The sequence below is a fragment of the Nanorana parkeri genome, unplaced genomic scaffold (assembly GCF_000935625.1).
Source record: "Nanorana parkeri isolate BGI_ZX_2015 unplaced genomic scaffold, ASM93562v1 scaffold3, whole genome shotgun sequence".
In the NCBI taxonomy this organism is placed as follows: Eukaryota; Metazoa; Chordata; class Amphibia; order Anura; family Dicroglossidae; genus Nanorana; species Nanorana parkeri.
Genome location: NW_017306271.1, coordinates 4978076 through 5004517, shown reverse-complemented (window position 1 = coordinate 5004517; position 26442 = coordinate 4978076). Strand labels below are relative to the sequence as shown.

Genomic DNA, 26442 nt, shown 5'->3' with positions numbered 1-26442 from the left:
GGCCGCGGGCCAGAACTGGCCGCGGGCCGGTACTTTGAGACCCCTGGTTTAGAGAATAGAGATTGAATTGCTTGGGGCAAGGGGTCTGTGATGCCTATGTACTGTAAAGTGGAGAGCATGAAGGGCCAGCTGAGGAGGTCTTTTCAGCATCAAGGTGCAGAATTAGGAACCCTGTTTTCCTTTTATTTATGACATAAATAAAGTAATTTGTTCGTCTTGTGCTATTTCCTGTTTGTTGGAAGGGAATTAATCCTGTTGGCCTTTATGTATTAGTTGGAAAGGGATGGTGATTAATCTGTTTGCCAAGATTCTGGTGAAGATTTTGTTATCAGCAATTAGTAGTGTAATGAGTCTGTGGTTAGAGCAGTTTGTCAGTTCTTTACCAGGTTTTAGGAAGATGTGGGATGGGAATAAACCATGGTAGGAGTAACTGGTTCCTTAGAAAGCATTTCATTATAAAAGGTGTGCATATGAGGGAAGGAGTTGACAACAATGGTTTGTAATAAGTGTATGAGAGGGGGGAGTTTTTTTTATCGCATCTGAGATTTCCTCCAAGGATATTAGTTGGTTAAAGTGACACTAAACTTAGGAGTTAAATCTTAAAAATGCATCAAAAAGTATCATAACTGTTAACAAAAATGTATATTATTTGTGTATCACTGTTGTTCTATGGCTGTAGATCAGTGGTTCTCAACCTTTCTAGGGCCGGGACCCCTTGGTAACATTTGCCAATTTGTGGTGACCCCCAACGGTAAAATTTAGGGATGGCGCGGCTGATGGAAAACTTCAGGCCCCCCTCTGCTGATTGGCAGCAGCAGAGGGCAGGTGCAATACCTAGTTTGCTATTGGCTATTGCAAAGTGAAAGCTATGCATTCCTATGGTGTTTTTTTCTTTTTTTCTGACTGACGGCGGCCTGTAGCCCAGATGTTAGGGGGAAAAAAAAACAGAGTAGAGGAAGGTTTACTCTGCTCGAGCAGAGAAAACCTTTCCGGGAGAAAGTGTTTCTTTCGCGGGCGGCCGGGAGCCACTAGGCGACCCCTGGCAAATCGTCAATTCGACCCCCGACGCGGTCGTGACCCACTGGTTGAGAACCGCTGCTGTAGATGGTCAAATCATCTCTGAATTGATGCTGACACTGTCTTTCTTTCTAGAGGGTGGCTACTGTTGTTCCCCATGGTCCCTGTTCGTGTTGTAAAGTAGCCACCACTCCAAGCTCACTCCTGTGATGGACTACAATCTCAATTGAATTAGTTTAATTAGCCAATTTTTTTATTGAAGTTATAATCTATCACAGGAGTGGGGACCATGGGACACAGGGGGAACAAAAGTAGCCACCCTCCAGAAGGAAGGACTGAATCAGCATTAATTCAGAGATGATTTGAGCATCTACAGCTGAGTGATACACAAAAAACATACATTACAGTTAATAGTTAGGTCTCTTTCACACGTGTGGCAAAACCAGGTGTTGGAGAAGCGTTTTTAACACCTCTCTGCCGCTTATTAACGCCCATGTGTGATAAAACAATAGCAACTGCCCAGTGCAGTTCACACATGGGCGTTAGCATTGCGGCAAAAAATTGATTGCATGCCATGTTCTGGAGGCATTGCCGTTGAAATAATTTGGGGGAGGCGTCCCTCCTAACTTTCCAACCAGACCTAAAGGGTCTGGTATGGATTGGGAGGGGGACCCCACGCTGTTTTTCGTATTTTTCAATTTTTTTTACAATTCTTTTTAAGCATTATTTTATCAATTTATCATTATTTTTTGGGGAAGGGCATTTTCTTAGTGGTTTTTACGCCTACCTAACACCTTGCAAACGCCTGGCTAATGCCTTGTTAACGTTATAGGCGCGTTAATAAGCGTTGATCATGCGGGCAACGCACGTGTGAAAGAGCCCTTAAGCGTGCGACACACTGCATGCGAAACATTGCGGAGCAAAGCAAACCTGCGAGGCGTGGAGCTGAGCGCAGCCAGATAAAACACCAACCAATCAGCTCACGCGCAACAACTCAATGGACTGCGCATCCTGACGTGTGGGTTTATAGACGCAAGCTGATTGGCTGAAGATTACATTTTTCATCTCAGAACGCTCAGGTGTGCTAGCTCTTGCAAGCTGACGCGCCGCATCAAAAATTGTAAGACACACTGTAGGCAAAGGTTTGCACGCCGCCGCTTTCCATTGCTGTGCACCGCTTCGCATGCAGTGTGTCTCGGGCTGGTACTTAAATGCATTTTTAAGGTTTAACTCCTGAGTTTAGTGTCACTTTAAGGATTTCTAATTTTGCTGGTGGAAGCTTCTTATCAGAGTTTGGAGAGTCTTCTTATTTATTTGTTGGTCTTCATGAACATTTTTAAAAAGTGATTACTGGATCCCAACGGAGCCAAACAGGCGTGTGGCTGGTGAAGTTTCCGAAGTACTTGGCACAGCAGTGGGCAAAGGCCACAGGAAGGGGTGAAGTGGGAAAGCTTAGAATTGTCAAAAACCAAGGAAAGACAGATTACCCATGGAAGAGTAACGGGCACAAGAAAAATGAGACGGTGTAGCTGCTAGAAAGGGAGGTGCTTAACTCGTTTAATGCCGGTATACCAGAGTGGGGGAAAGGAGTCTTTTTGGCAAACGTTGATGGTTCATCTGTAAGAGGATGGCCATCAATAGTTAGTGAGTTTGAATATATGTTTTTAAGCACAGTGGGATTTTGAAAGCACAATTTCTTTCACGATTACTGAAGATACACGGAGCTGTATTGTATACACGTTTAAAGAGGACTGTACAGTATATTAAAAGGACTGCACGGTACACTAAAGGAATTGAATCGCCAAAAGTCACATGATTTGTTATGAATTCACTAATACATTGATTGATATAATTGCAATTAATTATTTTTAAGGTTAAAGCATATTAATGATGGTTTTAGGTTAAAATAAGCGCAGTGCAATTTATTTATATGGTATTGTCACAGTAATTAATCACTAATAAGCACAGCAGTTAAGATTTAGAAGTTAGTTTTTCTCAATAGCCCGGTGTGTTTCTGTTTGAATAGGTAGAATATGGTATCCTTCGGAACCTTACGATGCTGAAGAAGACATACAAGTTTTACAGCAGTCTGGGGAATGAGAAATGCTTTGATAATGCTTTCCTAATGACCAAACTACAATTTTGGAGGTTTTTAAAAGACTGCAAGTTCCACCATTACAACCTTACACTTTCTGTAATGGATCGCATACTCTATGGTGAGTAAGGCTTTTTTTTTTTCTGATAATATAATTACAATACATTTGTCCTTCATTGTAGTGATGCACCGATACTGGATTTTCAGTATCGAGTATGAATACCGATATATTGCTTTCTGTACTCGCCAATACCGATACCGGTGATTCTGCTTACATGGAGCTGGCTTCCCGGGCAATCAGGAAGCTGGGCAGTAATGACATGCCTCCCAGCTTCCTGATTGCCTGGGAAACTGGCTCCATGTTGTTTGGCCAGTTCCAGGTTGTTTGCCGGCTCGATTGTGATTAGCCGGGAAACCGACTTCCCAGCCAATCAGCATCGAGCCAGCGTCCCGTCCAATCAGGAAGCCAGGCGATGAGTAATGACCCGCCTCCTGGCTTCCTGATTGACCGAGAAGCTGGCTCCATGTTGTTTGGCCAGCTCGATGCTGATTGGCCGGGAAGCCAGCTTCCCAGCCAGTCAGCATCGAGCCAGCTTCCCGGCCAATCAGGAAGCTGGGCGGTGAGTAATGACCTGCCTTCCGGCTTCCTGATTTGCCGGGAAGTCGGCTCCATGCTGATTGGCTGGAAAGCCGGCTTCCCAGCCAATCAGCAAGGAGCCAGCTGTTCAAGTCATTACTCCGCCCTACTTTCCTGATTGCTTGGGAAGCCAGCTCCATGTTCACCTACAGCACTGCCTGTCAGAGAAAATCTTCCTCTGACCTGAAGTTACGGTATCGGGGAAGGTATCAGAGCATTTGGGCGAGTATGAGAATCTTGCCCAAATACTAGGTATCGGTACCGATACTAGTATCGGTATTGGTGCATCCCTACTTCAGTGTACTACTTAATTAATGTGAAAAAAACAGAAAGGGGAGACATGAATGAAACCATTAATACAATACGGGTGCGAACAAGGTTCGGGAGGGAAGTATTATCAATATGAAGGTTAGCTGAAGAACATGGGGACATGACCTCAAGCTAGCAGGAGGAATGTTAAAAACAAACCTTCGAAAGTAATTTTTCCTGAATGAGTAGTTGATGTTTGGAACCGACTTCCAGCAGAGGTAGTAAGTCATTCAACAGTAAGTCAATCTAAACATAGATCTATAATAAGACAAAAAGGTAAAAAAATATTTAAAAAGGCGTTAGACGTGGTGGATCACTAGGTCTTTTTCTGCCGTTCCTAGGAACTTGTACTACTTGTTCAACAACTTCTACCACAATCCTGTATTTTCTTAATTGCTATGAGCCGATTTACACCGGCAGCTGAGCTACATTACCAGGCACAGTGCTGATGCACTGATCCCGTTACAACGCTTTTATTAAAACTTTATTAAAATGTGACAAATGACATTTCATCAAGTTTTATGGGAACAGCAAGGTGCGATGTGGTTGTACTACATGCAGTACTTTTTCAGGGTGGTGTGAACAGAGGCCATTTGAAACAAGGCAAATTGGGAAAAGCAGCCAGCGCAGTCACAACGCATTTGGTGTGAATTAAGCCTAAAAGCTCAAATCTGATTAGTTATTGTTGCCTATTCCACATCATACATTTTGTATGCAGAATGCTTTGTGATATTGTAGTATACATTTAATTTAAATATGATTTATTCAGCAGAAAACGGTGATCCGGAAGAGGTGCACTCGCCCTATGCTACAATACTGCTCCGTACATTCCTGACCAATATTGTATGTCTGGCCTATCACATCACTCATGAAGAGAATCCGTAAGTAAATTGAGTTTTATATAAACTGTAAATGTGTTTACATTATATAGAAACCCTGAATGAAAACCGATCCTAAAAGGGTTGTGACATACTAAGTGTGTACTAAAGAGTGGGGCTTTACATTTAACATTTAAGGAGTGATGCTTTCCATACAATAAATTTGTCACTGCTGCTTAAATCCTGCTTAGTCTATATTTCGTGCTTGATCCTGGGCATCTTACTACCATAAGGTTTAACCAATTGCCGTCCGCCCGTTGCAAAAAAACGGACAGACGGCGGACTCACATCAGCGGGTTGCCGTCATGAGACGGCATTTTTTTTCCGCTTGCAGGCCCCCTGGTGAGCGTGCACGGGCAGAAAAAAACCCGTCCGATGTCAAGAGCCGTTACCGGCTCTTTCACATACACACGATCGGTGGCTCTATAGCCTGCCGATCCTGTGTATGTGCTGGCTGCGTGACCCCCTCACCTTCAATCCCGGGATCCGCTGCCCCATCTGCGGACCGTCTCGGGAGGGTGTCATGAGGTAAGATGGGCGGGAGGTCAGCATCTTCCTCCTTGCTGACCTTCCTCTGTGCTGTGAATGCAGAAGTGATGTGTAATACATCACTTCCGCATTCACCTGTCAGTAATCTGGCTGCTATAGCCTGATAGAAGAAGCTGATGAAGCAGATCCCTGCTTCATCAGCTTCTTTTGTGGTCCCCAGGTGACATTAGGGGTCTTAGAGACCCCTAATGTCTCCATTAAGAGGACATGTCAAGTGCAGGGCCAACCTGCTTGGACTGCTCACGGATGTCCCTATCTCCTACCTGGTTTACCACCGCCAGTAATACTTATAAAAGTTATGAAAGATTTAACTTTGACATTGGTCATTTTTTAACCTTATTAACTATGTGGTTCTGAGAATCATGTCAGTAGAAATACTTGTGCTAAGTTACAAGTGACTTCTGCGCTGTTCCAGCAATGATCTATACCTTATTTGAAGCAAGCCTGCACTTACTGTATATACCACTACAAAACAATGTTCATCAAAAAATGATATGCTAAAAAAAACTTGACATATCTGTTTATAAAACATAATATTTTTTTCTTGCAGAGAGAAAAGGTTTTCCCTTGTGGACTGCTTTTCCAAAATGATGGAACAAAATATGTCCCCTAACTCATGTAATGTGAAAGGTCAGTGCTTTAAAATGCAAATGCAATGCAAATGCAAATCAAGGATTTTATTAAACTTCATTGCAGATCTTAACCGGGGCGCACCACTGCAAGTGGTGGCCGCAAGGGAAATCTTCGGGGTTTCTTAAAGCACATCTAAACCCCAAACCAAATATGTAAATATGTAATCTATTGTAGCTGATCAGTCCTTCTATGCGGTGGCTGCAATTTTTTTTTTTTTTTCAGGTTTTTTTATCGCTTTGTTTTCCACCTGGTAGTCTTGCAAAAAACACACTTCCTATTCACACTTCCAGCTCATAGGAAGTGACAAGGACACTGAAATTCTAGGAAGATCCTGGCTTGGTATTTTCTGTACTTGCTGAAAGTGCAGATGGCCTGATAAATAAAAATGCAGCAACCACATTGAAGGACTTTTAGGCTACAATGTATAATGTTTTTGTTCCACTCCAAACTCACTCCCCTGATGGACTACAATCTCAATACAAACTAGTTTACTAAACGTGAGATTTGTAGTCCTTCACAGGAGCGAGTTTGGAGGAAGAGAAAGGAAAGACAGTGTCAGCATAAATTCAGAGATGATTGGAGGATAAAAGTTAAGGTACTTGAATACATTTTTAAGATTTAACTCCTGAGTTTAGTATCACTTTAATAACACGTGATGGAAGAGTCTTTCCCACCGCTGCAGTTTACCAAAAGTGGATGCATCTGGAAGAATGCTGGAGTGCAGGGCGGGGGACTTGTTATATTTACACCTGGACTCTTGGCACCTTTTTCCTAGTGCCTAAGTCCAGTATGGCCGAAGAACATGGGAAAGTTTCAAGGGGCTTAAAGTAGCAATAAACTCTCAAACTTTTTTTCAATAATAAATCCAATAATAAAACGTCTTGCCCAGTATTAGATCAGCATAGACTCCAGGAGCTCTTCATCTAAAGGCTTGGAGAGGGGAGGAAATAGGAGCAAGGAGCAGGCTTACTAGCACACACAAAGGTGGCTCCATATGACCCTGCAGGGGAAGGGAGCCATCCTAAGGGTTCGTTTCCACCAGCCTGTGCGCTCATCGCAGTGTCCCCTGCTCAGAACGCAAGGAATCACATACACAAAGTCTCCTTGCATTCTGGGGCAGGAGGGGGCGTGGCAGTGCCTTTCATGTCAATTGCACTGAAGATACGCCCCCTGCCCACCGTGCGACCGGCCACACAGGACCGCGTGATAATAAAATGCCCTGCGGTATGATCAAAAAAATAGTGCATGCACGTAGAAACAGGGCAGAATAGTATGTAGAATCCAGCCTAGTGGTATCTGGACATCTAAGCAGCTGTTCAAGTGGACACATGGACAGAGTGATACCAGATGCGCCAAACTGAGCATATGCCACATTATGCAAATAATGAAATATACAGGTGAAACTCGAATAATTAGAATATCGTGCAAAGTTCATTTATTTCACTAATGCAACTTAAAAGGTGAAACTAATATATGAGATAGACTCATTACATGCAAAGCAAGATAATTCAAGCCGCGATTTGTCATAATTGTGATGATTGTGTTACTTAGTCTTCCGAAGTCTTCATGACCCCTACTGATACCAACCTGATGTGTGCCATGATTTTATGGTCAGCGTGCCAAATAAGGGGGCACGCTCTAGTGAAATGATAGAACCTGGGGAAGGGCGGGCGGGTCAAGCGCGACCTCGCCGTGACGTCTCTAGGAGCTCCCTGTCCCCCTTCTTAAGGGGAGGAGAGCCGCCGCAACTCCTCCCACAAACACGGCCAAGTTACCTTGGCCTATTACTTACGGGTTACAGCTCATGAAAACCCCAATAACCCCAAATCCACAACCTCAAAAAAGTAGATTATTACATGCAATCAATAAAACAAGGATTGTACATAGAACAATATCGGACCTCTGAAAAGTACAAGCATGCATATGTACTCAGTACTTGGTTTGGGCCCCTTTTGCAGCACTTACTGCAATTACTTTTGCACGATATTCTAATTATTCGAGTTTCACCTGTATATTGGGAGGAGAGCTTAAAAGCCTCACAAAATTGTGTACCCCAGGGAATATAGCTGTTCCACCCGCACACCCAGTGTGAACCAGTATCTACCCTCAGGAAAGGAACAGAAATGTGATGGATGGGTGTTCAACCAATATGGGTTGTGAGACAAAAGAGACCGCTGGTTCTTATAGAATTTTTTAGTAACTTCTATAAAAATGGATAAAGAGGTGCTCAGTAGGGTCATGTCAAGGCCAGAGGGAACTGTACGCCTATCTACCAGTTTATGAGGGAATTCATGGGATGAAACTATTGCAGCTTCAGTGCCAGTGCAGGCGTCACCTAGGAATGGGATAAGCCAGGCATGTATATGCACTAATTGTGCTGCCAAATAGTTAAGATAAAAATTTGGAGGCTAGCCTTGCTATATTGTGTAGGCAGTTAAAAAACTGCCAGTGCTATGCTAGGGTGTCTGCGTTGCCACAAGAATGTGTTGCAAATGTAGTCCAGTTTACTGAAAATGTTTAAGGGAATTCTGCAAGGGACATTGGCCAATATTTATAGTAATTTAGGGAGAAAAGTCATTTTTAGGAGACTGACCCTACCTATCAGATCCAGAGGCAAACCAGACCACTGCCTAGCCTTACGTTGAAGATCAGAAATTATGATTGTAGATTGTTAGTGACATTGGGTTGTACAGGTAGTTGTATCTGGATTCCAAAATATCAAAAGGCATTTACAACTTCCTGTTGGGAGGCAGGGTGAATCAATTGGGTATCAAAACTGTCAAGTGGAAATAGACTGAACTTATCGACAATTATGTCTGGATCCGCTAAGCTGCGTGACTGACAGCTGGCTCTGCCTGTCTAGAGGCAGAGCCAGCCGTACCTGCCCCATCCCCCGTCCATTCTGCCAGTCAGCGCTGGTGGATCGGAGCGTGGAGGGGGGAATCCAGCCCCTCCCCTGTCACGGCAGAGAGCCGTGACAGGATCGAGAGGTGAGCGAACGCCGGTATGTGTTCGCTCACCTCCCGATCTACTGAGCCGACCTGTGACAGTTTCATTGTCACAGGTCGGCTAGAACTATGAGGTGAGTGAAAAGCACTCACCTCATAGTTCTCCTTTAAAGCCAAAATAGATACCAAACTCCTCTACAATGCATACAGGTGAGCCAGGTGGTCATGTGTAACCGCTAAATATACCAAAGTATCATCTGCAAATAATGAAACAGGCTACTCAAGTGTACCAATAAGTAACACAGCAATATTGGAAGAAGAACATATTAGGGCTGCTAGGGGTTCAATGGCCAGAACAAAGAGCAAAAGAGAAAGCGGACACCCTTGACGGGTGCCACAACATATTGCAAATGGCGTCAATACAGTTTTTTACTCTGACACTGGCCATTGGTCCCCAGGCACACCTGGTTAAAAACGTGGGACACATTGGATTTGAACTAAATTTGGCCATTCAACACTGTCAAAACATTTGTGTGTCTAGTGACACTACCAGCCTTGAATGAGGATATTGTAGGTGGTTGTGAAAGAGCCTCCTTAAATGAATTCTGGTTGACCGACCTGGTATGAAACCAGTTTGATGTACATTTATTAAATAAGGCATGGTTTTATTAATTGTAAGGTCTAGGACTTTAACCAGCACCTTAACATCTACCTCAATTAACGGAATCGGGCAGCACGATTCACACTTGGAATAAGGATTATAAGGTCTTCACACATGGAGGGGGCATAAAAAGTGTCTAACAGGTGTGGGCTAAGTAGTATCTTAACGTGGTTGTACCATTCCGTACGGAAGCCATCTTGGCCTGGAGTATTATGGGCAGGCAAGTGTGAAATAACAAATTCTATCTCAGCTACGGTAAGGGGAGCTTCTAAATCCCTTCTCATTTAGGCAGTTAAGCTTAGTTAAGGGATATCACCCAAATAAGCAGATATTTGCGACTCAGTTGTATACGAGGTTACTTGCCTGAAGTTAAGCTTTAATTTAATAAGGTATCTAGTATAGTATAGTCAAAAACTAAAAATAAATAATTTCTATATTGAATTTCCATAATTAATATCCCTCTCATAATCACCTGGTCAATCTAGAAGTTTGTAAACTTATTGAAGATGCCCATAAGATGTACTTCCTCAGTGCAGTGACATGATTTCACACATCCCTGGGAATATGCACTTACTTGTGTCACTACTCTAACTAAGCCTGCAGTCTGAACTACAACTCAAGTCCGAGCTTCATACAATGTAACATTATCATTGCTTTTTGGAACCGATGCCTGATAGAATATGTAGTCTTGAGTTATCGAGATTGCATCACATCAAGCTGCAGGGAAAGAGACACAAAGCACACTGGGAATCCACAAAGTTGTTGGAAGTGATGGGCAGATGGAAGGCAGCACTCACTATATAAAAGGGATTTTTCAAGTGAGCTTTGATTGTATTATCAAAAACAACTCAAGTATGTATTCCTATTACAATGCTGATGTTATAACAGGATAGTATATGCTGGGACTTTAGAACTCCTTTTGCCAATCTGAGTGTCTTCTTTTTACATTTACAGGGTTTATATTCCGTGAAGCCCAGAAGACTGAGTATGCAATGTCTTACATTGACAAGTGTTGGGACATCTACAAAAGTTGCTGCCAGAGAAATAAATCCCCACCTTACGAACCGACTATGACCATGAGGCATTTCATCTGGATGATGAATGTAGTTATAATATTGTACCTTTGCCGTGAACAAATTTAAACAGCATCAACTCTTGCTGTAAAAAGAAAATGTAGTAGATAACAGTATTCACAGTGTTTTACGCTCCTTTCATACCTATGCTAGGTGTGCATTGTTTTGTGCTGGCATTCATTCTAAAAAGTACCTCAAGAATATATAGTGCAACCAAATGCCCCTGCTCTCCAGTGCACCATAATGACAAATGTGAATGCACTGCGTGTTACATATTGCAGCATTACCCAAAAGCCCAGATATGGTTTTTTCATGCTTAGAGGCTTGCTAAGGGCTGATTTAACATGAACACATCAAAAAGAGTAAGGGATTAAAAGTGTGAATAGAGCCTTTGGCTCCTTTTAGATGAGCGGCCTGGTCAGGTTCACCTGTCAGTTCTTCAGGCAGATTGGAGCGACAGCCCAATGTTAGTCAATGGGCAGCCGGATATAAATAGATGTGTGTCCATTTACATCCAATTACCCCCAACTACGTCCAGAAAAAATAACGTAACACAGTTCTGTTTTGACTGACCTGATTGTGATGGATTGGGGGTAATCAGATGTATACGGACACATGTCCACTTAGATCCGACTGCCAAACATGGGTCCGCAAAGCGCACTGTGATGGAGGGAAAAACTGAGATCCGAGAAGAAGTGAAGGAACCGGCGGCTGGGGAGGGCGGAGCCACTGTCACAGAACTAATGCTGAGCGGTGAGGAGAGACGCTCGGTCTGGATCTGACAGCCGGCGCCTCTCTCTCCCCTCACCGCTCGGCCTTAGTTCTGTGACAGCAGCTCCGCCCCCCCCACGGCTGAAGTGCTTCGTATCGGATCCCCCGCTGCCTCTGCCCGGGAGAGCAGGGGGGATCCATTGAAAGAAAAGCTGAGCACCCTTGTGCGTGGCGGAGCAGCAGAGGATCGGTACATATCAGTGATCTGTACCGGTCCTTTTCTTGCACAAGTGACTCTCCAATGGCAAAATAAACCAATGAAGACTAGGCAGAGAGTCTAACCCCTCCCTACTCTGCCCAAAACAAAAATTGAATGATATGGTTGTATTAACAATTTGAACAGCTCATGATTTTGAATCAACACCCTGCTTTTTAAAGATATCATATTGTCTTTTTAAAGCTGAATCCCAAGCCATTATAAAATACAAATTAATGCAGGTTTGTATTCATTAAACCCTGTTAAATGTAATTTATTTTATTTAAATGCAAGCAGTGTAAGTACCTGAATGTGACCTTATAGCGGCCTTCTTGCAGTTCCTGTACAGCAGAGCTCAGAGTAGGAGAGGAAAAAGCAGAACAAGAGGCCGCAGTGCTAGGAGCATGCTGATAGCAAAGTCATAGAGAGATGAGCTCTTCAATCTGCTGCTTCTCCATTTGGTTTGGTGGCACTGGCATGCTGTACTGATACATATGAAGTATCATTTTTCTGGTGGGTCTACTTTAACATGACAGTGCGCCTATCATTATAACTACCAAGTGAAGTCCCACATTATGAGTCTCCTTAATGATTACAATGTTTACAATGAGAAATATTTCATGCTGTGTACACAGGACCTAAAGATCATTAACAAAGATCTTACTGTTACAAAGATTGTGGAAATCTTAGCTGAGGACGACCCCCGTGTGCACGATGGTGATGAAATGAATCTAGAGCTAGAGGTAAGACTTTATTCTTCTTTGTACTTAGGTATTGGTAGATCTAAAGAAGATTGTACAGTCAGATTGTAACATGTATAATATGTCCGCTTATAACACAGGGCACATGCAATCAGGTCTTGTTTCAGATTCATTGTTGTGAGGATATGTCACCAGCACTCCAGATCGACAAACTAATCAATTTGAGTGAATCTCCATTTTGTTTTTTTTAAGAGGTCACTCAAAGTAGGGTCAAGCGCTTTCGGGGCCGCACATGGTCCCCTTCATCAGGCTTTAAGCCTGTGAGGCCCCGAAAGAGCTTGATCCTACTGTGAGTGACCTCTTAAAAAAAACAAAATGGAGATTCACTAAAATTGACACGTTTGTCATTCTGGAGTGCTGGTGACATATCCTCACAACAATTTCTGCCTAAATGCGGCGCCATCCGCAGTCATTGCGAGCACCCACTTCTGCCTATGGGAATTCCGGTAAGGTGTGCTACAGGAACTTGGACAGTTGTACTTGTTTCAGATTCAGTCTCATAGGTCGTCCCAATTTATAAACAGCTGTACAGTGCGAGGGTCTGCCTGATTTGACACAATATGAATAGTTGTGGTATCGCTCAGCGAAGTGCATTGATTTGACAGATCTGAAACAATATCTATCAACAACATATGTAAAGGGAGCATTAAGGAAAAATTTAAAATATGGAGGCTGCTGTTGCTGTCAGTCAGAAAATACCAGTTGCCTGACTCTCATGTTAATTCAGTGACTTCAGTGTGTTTTCAGTTACAAATCAGCAATTCTGACTTCACTCTGACTAAGGCTTACTATACACGCTACAATCTGATAGTACAGTACAATCATCTTTACTTTTACCAAAACTATGTAATATGGGAACCAACTAAATAATGTGTATCCGATCAGACAAGCTCTTACACTACATTAGGAACATTGGAAGATCTAAAGGAGATTGTAGAGATTGCAACGTGTGTGGTGAGCTTAAAGGAAAGCTCTGTTGAGAAAAATATGGAGGCTGCCATTGCTGTCAGCGCATCACACTGTTTATTTTTTTCCTTTTTCTTAACTTTATTTGGATTGTACAAAGTGTACACTGCAATCAGGTCTTGCTGCGCTGTGGTGACCTTCGATGCCATCCAATGCATTCTACATTTTTCTGCACTACACTGCATTGTGGTGTGAATAGGGCACAAAGAAAACAATGCTTTGCTATGTGCCTGAGCATTGACTGGCATTGATCAGTTGCTGAAAAACGCCAGCCACCACTTATGGTTTGAACAAGCAATGATGATAGGTTTCCTTTGAAGTTCAACATTTGTACAGATGCAGTTCTCTCCTGCAGGCTGTAGATGGCACTGTTGGCTTTACTATACAGTTGCTACACTTTCTACAGTTATTTATAAATCTGATTGAATTAATACTTAGGCTGGGTTCACACCTAGGCGGATTGAATATGCACGTTTTTCCGCGCGTTTCCGAGGGATACTTGGCTGTATCCCAATGGAACCGCCCGACCAAAACGCCCCAAAGAAGTACATGTACTTCTTTGGGCGTAGGGCGGTTTTCCCGCACGTTCGTACTCGCGGAAAACCGCCCAGATGGGAACCATGCACATTGAAAATAATGGCATTTCCCTGTTTGAGCGTTTTTCCGCGAATACGAAAGCGCGGAAAAACGCCTAGGTGGGAACCGGGCCTTACTGCAGAAAATAATAAAACAGCACAATGCTAACAGTGGAAATGATATTCAAAACAGTAAATAACATCAACGGCATTTATTTCTAACTGAATAGATTACAATGTCAAAAACATACTCGCTCCACGTCATGGATTTGTGAATACATATAATGAAATATTTTCTTAGCCAGTGAAATGTGTTTTTTTTCCTTGCCAGCTTACATTCCTGGAATTCTTTGAAGCGCTGTTTGGCTGTGCTGTCACCTACATCACAGATGAGCTATTGAGTCCGTCACTCAGTGAACTATCTCAAGGAGAAGAAAGTCAGATATCTGTTACAGATGAGATCCCAGGAGATATAACAGATCAGATACTAGATCATTTTTACCAAAACTATGTAATATGGGAACCAACTAAATAATGTGTATCCGATCAGACAAGCTCTTACACTACATTAGGAACATTGGAAGATCTAAAGGAGATTGTAGAGATTGCAACGTGTGTGGTGAGCTTAAAGGAAAGCTCTGTTGAGAAAAATATGGAGGCTGCCATTGCTGTCAGCGCATCACACTGTTTATTTTTTTCCTTTTTCTTAACTTTATTTGGATTGTACAAAGTGTACACTGCAATCAGGTCTTGCTGCGCTGTGGTGACCTTCGATGCCATCCAATGCATTCTACATTTTTCTGCACTACACTGCATTGTGGTGTGAATAGGGCACAAAGAAAACAATGCTTTGCTATGTGCCTGAGCATTGACTGGCATTGATCAGTTGCTGAAAAACGCCAGCCACCACTTATGGTTTGAACAAGCAATGATGATAGGTTTCCTTTGAAGTTCAACATTTGTACAGATGCAGTTCTCTCCTGCAGGCTGTAGATGGCACTGTTGGCTTTACTATACAGTTGCTACACTTTCTACAGTTATTTATAAATCTGATTGAATTAATACTTAGGCTGGGTTCACACCTAGGCGGATTGAATATGCACGTTTTTCCGCGCGTTTCCGAGGGATACTTGGCTGTATCCCAATGGAACCGCCCGACCAAAACGCCCCAAAGAAGTACATGTACTTCTTTGGGCGTAGGGCGGTTTTCCCGCACGTTCGTACTCGCGGAAAACCGCCCAGATGGGAACCATGCACATTGAAAATAATGGCATTTCCCTGTTTGAGCGTTTTTCCGCGAATACGAAAGCGCGGAAAAACGCCTAGGTGGGAACCGGGCCTTACTGCAGAAAATAATAAAACAGCACAATGCTAACAGTGGAAATGATATTCAAAACAGTAAATAACATCAACGGCATTTATTTCTAACTGAATAGATTACAATGTCAAAAACATACTCGCTCCACGTCATGGATTTGTGAATACATATAATGAAATATTTTCTTAGCCAGTGAAATGTGTTTTTTTTCCTTGCCAGCTTACATTCCTGGAATTCTTTGAAGCGCTGTTTGGCTGTGCTGTCACCTACATCACAGATGAGCTATTGAGTCCGTCACTCAGTGAACTATCTCAAGGAGAAGAAAGTCAGATATCTGTTACAGATGAGATCCCAGGAGATATAACAGATCAGATACTAGATCATCCACAGCTGGTTAGTATGAAATGTAAATATTTTGTTCTGTTAATGTCTCTCGCGACACATACAGTGCCTGGCCCCCCCCCTCCAAAAAGTCCCACACTCTAATATTTAGTTGGACCGCCTTTGGCTTTGATTACGGCACACATTCGCTGTGGCATCGTTTCAGTAAGCTTATGCAATGTCACAACATTTATTTCTGAGTTGCATTAATATTTCGCCAAGATCTTGTAGTGATGAGATTTGGACCACTGAGTAAAGTCTTCTCCAGCACATCCCAAAGATTCTCAAAGGGACTAGCATCTGGATTTTGGTGGCCAATCCATGTGTGAAAATGATGTCTCATGCTCCCTGAACCAATCTCTCACAATTTGAGTCCAATGAATCCTGGCATTGTCATCTTGGAATATGCCCGTGCCATTAGGGAAGAAAAAACCTATTGATGGAATCCTGGTCATTCAGTATATTCAGGTGGGCAGCTGACCTAATTTTTTGGGCACATAGTGTTGCTGAACCTAGACCTGACCAATTGAAGCAACCCCAGATCATAACGCCACTCCATTGGAAGGGTCTTACCCATTTGCTTAGCTAAATCCGGGTGATTACTTTTTTTTGGGCCAGGCAGTGTATAACATCAATAAATAAAAAGGAAGTAGTAGAGCCACTTATGGGTCTTGAGCAGAAGTGTATGTGCAAACAGGAGGAGTTTATGTTGTCCAATGTTGTTGTCCAAGGCCATGACAAAGATGGACTTCAAATGTCCATCTTTGTTTATGTTATGTATGAGGACAGCCATGTTTGATCATTACATATGCAGGCCCTTTTTCCTATTTAAGCTGGGCATACACGGTTATATTTTCTTCGTTCAACCTGTGGGCTGAATGAAGAAAATATAACAGATTCTCCCATGCACGCTTATGAGCGTGGATGGAGGAATGCCCTGCTGTTTTGCATTCAGTACTGCCAGCGGCCACTGTCAGGATGCCTGAACGGAGCTTGCAGCTGATTGGCTGTAAGTTCTGTTTGTCCAAAGATTTTTCAACCTGCTCCTTTGATCAGCTAATCGAGGGATGCCGGGCGGAAGGGTGCAGAACACTGTTCAGGTTTTGGCCAGTTCATTAAGAACCGGACGAAATTTGCTCAGCCTACTACCTTATTATACTACACACTAGTTGCACCTTTCTGTTTATGTCTCTCAGTCCATGTCTTTCTCAATGTTCTCTGTTTGTGTCTGGTATGCTGAGATGCTGAGATGCTGAGTACCTACTGAAAATATACTGTCATTTCCAAACTGGCCCCATGTATGAGTGGGGCATTAGAATATAAGCTCCTTTATGGGGCTGACTTCTTCCGGGTTCTTTTCATTTTCAATGATTTCTAAAATTTTCAAAATGTTTGTGATCAGGATACATGTGACTCTTCATTCCATTTGGTCTGCTATCGTTGTATTTACAAGTATCCTATACTATCCAATAGGGATGCACCAATACCGTTTTTTCGGTATCGAGTACGAGTACCGATATTATTTTTTCGGTACTCGCCGATACAGATACCGGAAGTCCCATTAAGGAAGCCAGGCGCCGCGTAATTGCTTGCCACCCGGCTTCCCGATTAGCAGGAAAGCCGTCTCCATGCTTTTCGTCACTACATGACGAGAAAGCATGGAGCTGGCTTTCTGGCCAATCAGGACCTGGGCTCCGTGTAATAACACGGCACCCGACTTCCTGATTGGACAGGAAGATGGCTCCATGCTCCCTCGTCACAAGGTGATGAGGGAGCATGAAGCTGGCTTCCCGGCCAATCAGAGAGCCGGGCGTCACGTCATTACACGGCACCCGGCTTCCTGATTGGCCAGCTTCCCGACCAATCAGGAAACCGGGCAGCGAGTCATTACACGAGGGAGCATGGAGCCGCCTTCCCGGCCAATCAGGAAGGTGGGCAGCGTGTAATGACTCGCTGCCCGGCTTCCTGAAACTGGAAGTTTGGGTATCAGGCTAGGCATCGGAGCATTTGGGCGAGTACGAGTACTCGCCCGAATACTCGGTATCGGCATCGATACCGATACTAGTATCTGTGCATCCCTACTATCCAATCTTCAGGATTCTTTTTATAGAGAGGCATAATATGTAAGCACTATGAAAATACTGGAAACATTAATAATGATAAAAATAATAATGACAAACTCAAAGTAATAATATAAGAAAGGAAGAAATTGGTAGACTGGTGCTTGAAAATGTCTCCAGTGTCAACCATAATTATCTGCAATGTGCTCCGTACCAATATATAAGAAGTTCACATTCCTGGCAAGATAATGGCAGCATCAGACAGACGTATAGAAAAGGTACTATAGAACCATAATACAAACACTGACAAACATTTAGGGGTTCATTTATAAAAGTTGCGCCCGATGCCCTTCGCACAGCTCTAGTACCCCTAGATGGCGCTGATGAGTATAGGAATTTCCACCAGGCGGAACTTTTATAAATGATCCCCTTATTATTGTATTTCTACTACTAGTGTAAATGAGCACTATTGTGTTGTGTCTTTATAATTTGCTATAGAAAGTTTGCTATGTTTTCACAAGGATTTATATTACAATCTTCTTAATTCTCCTTTATGTTTAAATGACAGAATAAGACTGATTTCAAGATGCTAGAGCAGGATCTGATCAGTGCCTTGAAACCAACTGAAAAACTTAGCCCACCTCCTCCTTTCCAGTCCAAAAGTGAGTACTGGCATTTGTAAACATAAAGAAACAGTGAGATCCTGTTTTACAATGAAAAATTATTTGATTGTGTGAATAAGGATAGTGAAAACAAAACTAGCGTATTTGGCTCTTTACTGCAACTTTTCATTTCAAATCATTTTTGATGTTTCATTGAAATTTGTTCTTGCTTGCTGTTCCAGTTTATTGTAAAGATTTGTAGAGTTTCTCTGTAGTGGCTGTGTGTAGATCAGGCAGGCTAGACAGCAGGGGCGGAACTACTGCCGGTGCGGCTGCACTGGGGCCTGAGCCTGGGGGGGTCCCAGCAGACCCAGGCAAGGTAGGACAAGCGATGGTGGGGGGGTAGGCCGCCGACTGACTGTCAGTCCGGCCGCACGTTTAAACGCCTGCACGACAGTGAGGCAGAGCAGCCTGCAAGCACACGTTGAGGCAGCGCTGGGGCCGTGGCCGGGAGAACCCAGCAGCTTTCTGATTACACAGCCTGCTGCCTCTCCCAGCTACCCACACCCACGGTGTTCCTGCCACGGAGGAAGAGGTGAGGTGATGCTGTTATCTTCTGTATGTGTATGTAAGTTCTGTGACATGTTTTGTAGTCCTCTATAACTGATGGAATTATTCCGCGTTTCTGTAGAGAGTATTGCTGGGAGTTGTAGTCCCCTATAGCCGTTACCATTCTAGATTTCTGTAGAGAGCAATGCTAGAAGTTGTAGTCCCCTACAGCCGTTACTTTTCTGCATTTCTGTAGAGAGTATTGCTGGAAGTTGTAGTCCCCTATAGCATTACCATTATGCATTTCTTTAGAGAGTATTGCTGGGAGTTGTAGTTCCAGTTGCTGTGGAACTAAAAGTCCCATGAGGCATTGCAAGGCAGGCAACCACAGTAATGGCTCCCAGAGGCATGATTTGTAATTTCACCACAGCTGGAGTACCGAGGTTGCCTACCCCTGATATATAGTGTTCACTTAGTGAGGAGACTAATAGATTTGCATTGAGAGAAGAGAACGGTATTGTACAATTGGTGCGTAACGCTATAAGCAGGAAACCAAGTCTGCATATATGATAAGCTAATATGGCCGCTCCTTGTACAACTAAACAAATCAAAAATTGTTACCACAAACTGATAAGATAACTTATAGCAGGCTGATCATATGAAGATAATTGTATAAAAAGTTTAAAAACACAATAGATTTCCTTTAAAGTATACCTGCGGTTACCTTAAGAGCGTAGTCCACCTTTTGGGAAAAAAATAATACATGCGCACTCAATAAGGTAGGAAAAAAAAATGTATTTATTAATATTTTGCATTGGAGCATGAAAAGCATTGCAAGCGTGGTCAGTGGATCAAGAGTACAATACTCAGGCTCCTGCTAATGATTCCTACATCCCCTGTCCGTACCGATGTACAGACCTTTTGTTATGGGGCTGGAGGAAGTAAACAATGGACTACAGGTTCAGTCTCTGCACTTGTGCTGCACTGAGAATTATAAGTCACACTGCCGCGATGCCAGATGGAACTTTTACTCTTTCCATTCACAGATCCCTGGGATCTGCCCGCACAGCCGTGCTAAATAAAATAAAAAAGAAGAGGAGCCTTCAGGGAGAAGAACCCCACGATTCAGAAAAGTGGGGGCTGTTTAAAGGGTGGGAGGGTTGAGGAATGAATGCATATTGGTATCAGTGCCAATACAGAGTTTTTGGGCAAGTACTCGTAGTCGCCCAAATGCTCCCGATACCTAGCCTGATAACTTCCGGTATCAGAAAGCCAGGTATTGAATCTTTACACGCTGCTAGGCTTCCTGATTGGCCAGAAAGCTGGCTCCGTGCTCCCTTGTCACCAGAAAGCATGGAACTGGCTTCCCGGCCAATCAGGAAGCCAAGAGTCAGGTAATGACTTGCCCCGCCACTTCCTGATTGCCAGGAAAGCCAGCTTAATGCTCCCTCATCACTTGGGGACGAGGGGGCATGGAGCTGGCTTGTTGGCCAATCAGGAATCCGGGCAGCGTGTAATGACTCGCGTGCAATGACTTCATGATTGGTCGGGAAGTCATTACATGCCACCTGGCTTCCTGGCTAATTAGGAAGCCGGGGAGCGTGTCATTACACGCTGCCTGGGTTCCTTAATGGGGCAGCAGGTATCGGTATTCAGTACCAGTGAGTACCGAAAAAAAAAAATATCACTGCATCCCTAACCATAGTAACCTGCCACTTGAACGTAAAGTATATGTAAAGTCAACATTTTTTTCATTTGGGTAGAACAGAGAATGGCTAAATCCCCTTTTGTGCTTTTTTTTCACCATGGTGTCCCATCCTGTCCTGTAAGACACACTGGGAAGAAGGACTCTCCAAAGTGAGGGAAATCCCTTTTTTAGACTGTTGTGACCATAACAAGTGTCTCCCCATTGGAAGATTTTTCCCTCTATTTCTGTCCTGGTTACAACTCAAAATCTTGGACTCTTTCATCAAATGAAGTCTTGGTGAGAGTGGTTACAAGGACATAGAGAAAGTAGTTCTTACCTACTTTAGTGAAAACTAAAAAAAAGGTTTTGGGGCTTAGATCCACTTTAAAGTAAGTACCAAACAGTTGAGCTCTGGCCTAACACCTCACTGTTGGTACGCAAGGCTTTTATCATATTAATGACCAATAGTGAGGTGCAGGAAGAGGGAGGGGTGCAAAGCAGAACACAAATTTCTGAGCTGAGGTCAGTATTTGCTGCGTGTCAAGACTCCTATGTGTTCTGTTATGAGGTCCAAGTGCCATTTTACAGTCTTTTGTGTAACTATGGGAACACTATAATGTAATTAAAGTAATATGAGTAATAATAGAAATCTGCACTCTTGGAAAAAACGAAAAAATATTTAACCACAAAGCTGCTATAAAAAAAAGTGAACCTTAAAAAACTAAACAGTGCTGTGTCATTCACTTTAGTTAATTAAAGTAATATGCCATAATAAGTCTTCTACCTGCAACACTTAACCCATTGCCCCGATCCATCACAGCAGCCCCAGTTAAAACAAAACGGGTCTTTCTGTTTATAGGGAACTATCGTCAGTGGCCAATCATCAGACCTATACACTGTCATGTGGGGTGGGGGCATACCTAGATCTATGCAATTTATATAATCAGCTATCTAACTTTGAGAAAGTTGGTATTTGTATAGCACTGAGGGCTCAAGTGGCAGATCAAAGGGTAGAACTTTATCATACCGACTGTACAGCCAACTTTTATTGCTTAATGCTCGGTAAAGGTTTTGCTTCAAAGATCTGAACTGTATATGACGCATCCTCATTCTAAACACAAGATGGCAGTATAATTCCACAAATAAATGTATAGCCGGAGTAGTCATTTTACCAGGGAAGAAACATCTAATAATAAATGTACCAGATTATAGATTGCTTGAAATTTAGTAGACAGACCTTTTGCTGTTATGCATTATTTTGTCAATAGTTAAAAGCAAAGCCCTCCTCATCATCATCATCTCTAAACACTTCCTCTGGTCACTGACATGTAAAGAGCAGCGACACATGCTTATCACATGAACGGCAAAGACATCTTTAAAATGGAACTGAACTCAAAAAGTGAATATTTGCAATGTTTTAGAGAAAATGTAAGAATGCTATTTGTGTATCAGCATTACCTTAAAATGTTCAGAATTACCCCTGACAAATAGCAGTGTACCTCCTTCTATGTGAAGATGCCTCGTAGGGATGCACTGATACCGTTTTTTCAGTATCGAGTACAAGTACCGATATTTTTTTTTTTGATACCTGCCAATACCGAAAACCGATATCGGTAGTCCCATTAAGGAAACCTGGAAGGCTAATCAGGAAGCCAGGCGCCACCCGGCTTCCTGATTGGCTGGGAAGCCATCTCCATCCTCCCTCATCACCAAGTGACGAGGAAGCATGGAGCCAGCTTTCTGGCCAATCAGGAAGGCGGGGAGGGGGCGGGTAATGACTCGCCGACCGGCTTTCTGATTGGCCAGCTTCCCGACCAATCAGGAAGACGGGCGGCGTGAAAACATGTGGCATAGGGAGCTTTGTTGGACCAAGTGGTCCATAAATCTCATGGACCAATGCAGCTTATCAAGTGCATGCGCCAGTCCAGACATCTAATGGCTGCTGCGCATGCGTGGTAGTTTGTAAGAGTTCTGGACTTGGAACCGCTGATAAGCTGCATTGGTCCGTGAGATTTATGGACCTAGTGCCGCAGTGCACTTGCGCGCATGGCCGAGCCCCGCACACGCCCCCGCACACATCACCGGAAGTCCAGGAAAGTCACGGGTCCGATGGAATTATAGAACATGGGCTCCATGCTTTCTCGTCACCAGGAAGCATGGAGCTGGTTTTCTGGCCAATCAGGTAGCCAGGTGGCGTGCAATGACTTGCCGTCCGGCTTTCTGATACTGGAAGTTCGGGTATCAGGATAAGCATCGGGAGCATTTGGGCGAGTACGGTTACTCACTCAAATACTCGGTATCGGCACCGATACTAATGCCTAGGGCTCATAGCTGTATATCTGCAGTGTGAATTTAAGGCACTGCTGCCTCTGACCTCTCGTGTCAGGAGATTTGGTAATGTCACCACTGTGCTGCTCACTTTTCTCCTTCCTGGAGACTCTGACATGAGGAAGCAATGGCCTGCTTCTACCAAGGTGGCTGCCTCTACACAGACACACATTGGAGAACAAGGCAAGATAAGTCAGTAATAGGGAAAGTCCTTGGCTTCCTGCCAGCCCCTTGTTTGGGCACAGCTTTTAGGGTTCAGTTCCTTTTTAATGTGTAAGTTGTGATTCACAAACCAGTTTCACCTTCTCTTTGCTGTGTTATGGACAAGATGATGATGTCTAATGGGGGAAGAACTGGTTCTCAAGGGGGGAATGACTTTAGCAGAGTTTGTGTCCCCTTAGGTAAGTTGTTTATACTTTACAAAAGTTTATATGTTTCAGTGGTTTTACTAAACATTGGAAAGGAAAGGTTGCATCAAAGAAGAACTTCAGGAATATATTTTCAAATGTGCTGGCTAACACATAATTAAGTGTAGTGAGGTTTATATCACCTCAAGGATTGCTGCCTGTACTATTTTCACTTTTATTCATGCTGGGAAGTATTGCTTTCGCTATACTTCCAACGCTGCAACAGGAGAACTGCGACTCTTCTACACACAAAGAACGTTGCGCTAAGTCACCTGCACACCATACAGCGTGTGGACCTCTTTTTACTTATGTTGTGCTTGCAGTGATATCACGGATGGCGCCTTGTTTTGCAAGATCACCAGCACTCCACAGGATAAAAGCATGAACTATTGTGAGTCACTGGGGTTGATTTACTAACCTTATAAACACACCACGAACATGTATACACCTCTGTAGTGTGTTCCCTCCCAGCATGATCTATGGGTAGAATCTAAACACCTTTGTAGTGTGTACACACCCAGCAGGTGTGTTGTGCAAAGCCCTGCATGAATTGCAAGGTGATGTTGTGTAAATTAGCTCTACATTGTGTTGCTTGCGTTGATGAATGTAGGAATGTAAATGCATGAGCTAACCATTTTTGTCTAAACTGTGAAGCAGCATTATATATGCATCATGTGCATGATTTTTCCATATATGGCATTAGTGGAAATATGCTTTTAGAGACTTTTTGGTTGATAAATACGTTTTGCTGTGTGTAAATCACACGCACCTGGTGCGTGCGTGTGTTTAGGTTAGTAAATCACCCCCACTATGTCACTCTGAGGAAGGGACCCTGCATGGCCCTGAAACATTGGCTTTACGATGCATGTGATATGACATAACTTCAATAAATGCAACAAGAGTTCACGCATTTATACTGTTGAGTGCTGGTGATCTTGCTTAGTGATCTACACACAAGCCGTACGGTCCTTTATCCTCTCCTCTTGTACATTCACAGAATACTTTGTGTTCCGAGAACTCTTTTTTTAAAACACTTTTCGCTGCAGCAGGTATGAAGTTCAGGTACCTAGAGGTAGTTGTAAATACCTGCAATAGCCTTCCAGTTCTCCCTGTAACAGCTCAACAGTGAGCTCCTCTGACAGGCAAAGCTCCGACACTCATAGGTAGTAGCTGAGCTAGCCACTAAGCTCTGACCCCACATATTCCTATTTGCTCATTACTATGACGGGCAGCCTCACTAGACAATGGAAATGTGCAGAATTCAGAATGGAACTGGCAATCTTTGTCAACATATGTAAATGTCAAAGTTTTGCCTATAAGAATAGCCTGAGATACACCTGTGATCGGTTCGGGCGGCTGCTTCATGTATGCGCACCTTTAGGTACCTGTAGCAGTTTGCTACCATTCCCCTCCCTGACAGGGCCTCTTAAAGGCATTGATATCTCTGATTAAATACAAGGTGAAAGGTCACCATTTGCATTACACTGACATATATAGAATTAACCATTCTGTAACATTCATTATTTCTGTAGAAAAACTGCAGAAGAAAGTTGTAACAGATAAGTGGTTCCATCAGATCAACATATTTTTCCTGAAAGTATTCTTCCCGGCCTATGAACATGTAGAACAACTGAAGGCTGAGATTCCAAAAAACAAAAGGAGACAAGCAGAACAGGCACGACTGCAGCAGATCAGAGAAGAAGAAGAAGCAAGGTAACACCATGAATCTGAAGGGATGATTTGGATGCCAACATTCCCTGATTCCATGAATATCCCCGATTCCTTGAATTTCCCTGATTCCATAAATGTCCCTGATTAACATAAAAGCTAAGAGATATTCTTATGCTGAATGTCTTTTTTATTTAAGGCTTAAAGCACTGAAGGCAGAAGAGGAAGCCAAGAAGCTTGAGCAGATGGAGCTAGAAAGAGCTAGTGCTTTAATGGAAGATATGCAGGTATCCAAAGACCAGACAGATGACAGCAAAAGTGGGCAAGACACTTCCACACCTAAAGATGAGCCTTCCGTCCCTCCATCTACAGCAAGCACAAAAAAGACTGCAGGCAAAAAGAAGAAAAAATAAGATTTTTTTTAATGGAGATATTTGTATATGTTTAGGAAACTCATATAAACTGTATATGTTAATAATATCAATGACTAAAAGCATCATTGTGTGTGGTAAAATGATTGAAGAACAACATTAAGGGGGGAATTTATGAAAACTCGAGCAGCTGTGCATGGCAACCAATCAGCTTCTCTCTTCAGTTTGCTCAGTTAAGGTTTGAAAATGAAAGAGAGAAGCCGATTGGTTGCAGTGCACAACTGCTCCAGTTTTCATCTGCTCCAGTTTTGATAAATTCCCTTCTAGGTAAATTATGCATTTAGAGGAGCATTAGGTATCTTGAACCTTCATTATACCTTCATTCTAGTGAATGGTTCCACAGTGAGCCTACCCTCCTTCAAGAATTGCTGTTGCTTTCTAGGAGAAGGTGATTCTGGAAACTGTGAGGGGCAGTACCGGATCTCTTGACTTTAGCAGCTAATCAGGTTTAGGGTCTGAGTGGAAATGCTTTTGTCGCGGCTGAATTCCTTTTCTTTCCGTACAAGTCTGTGGTAATGCAACAGCATCTTGGAGCAGGTCAACTTCAAGTCAGGGGGAGGTCAACTGCAGGTTAAATGCACCCGTCAGTGAATTCTGAATGATCTCAGAAGCACCTCAAACTAATGTCAAAGGCAAGCTTGCCCACCAAACCCAAAGCCCATTGACAGAGACCTTTAATCTTTCCTTCACTGAAAAAAAGCAAAAAAGAATGCAATATGTTTTCATAGGTAACCACTAAACGTTTACTCACAAATAAAGGAAGGATAAAGATGACAGGCCTGGAGCATGTACTTTCAAAAATCATTTAGTATTGGCAGCTTTCATATTTCTATCCTGGCAGCTTACTTTGGATTGCTGGACATAAACCTGTCATCACATTGTAAACTGGCAGCACGCATGGAAGGCAAGCACCTTGAGGACACATGATTCCACACACACTCC

The 26442-nt window shown here is 43.1% G+C and overlaps 1 protein-coding gene across 1 annotated transcript in view; it reads left to right on the top strand.

Moving 5' to 3' along the window:
* The window catches only part of LOC108794377 (radial spoke head 10 homolog B2-like), a 35582-nt gene extending 10100 nt beyond the window's left edge, over window positions 1-25482 (top strand). Inside the window, exons 10-19 of the mRNA XM_018565440.1 lie at window positions 3044-3233; window positions 4828-4939; window positions 6036-6115; window positions 10682-10830; window positions 12403-12510; window positions 14401-14580; window positions 15607-15780; window positions 18397-18490; window positions 24934-25114; window positions 25269-25482. Of these exons, the coding sequence (XP_018420942.1) occupies window positions 3044-3233; window positions 4828-4939; window positions 6036-6115; window positions 10682-10830; window positions 12403-12510; window positions 14401-14580; window positions 15607-15780; window positions 18397-18490; window positions 24934-25114; window positions 25269-25482 (1482 nt within the window). The remainder of the gene's footprint in view (window positions 1-3043; window positions 3234-4827; window positions 4940-6035; window positions 6116-10681; window positions 10831-12402; window positions 12511-14400; window positions 14581-15606; window positions 15781-18396; window positions 18491-24933; window positions 25115-25268) is intronic.
* The last annotated feature ends 960 nt before the right edge of the window (window positions 25483-26442 follow it).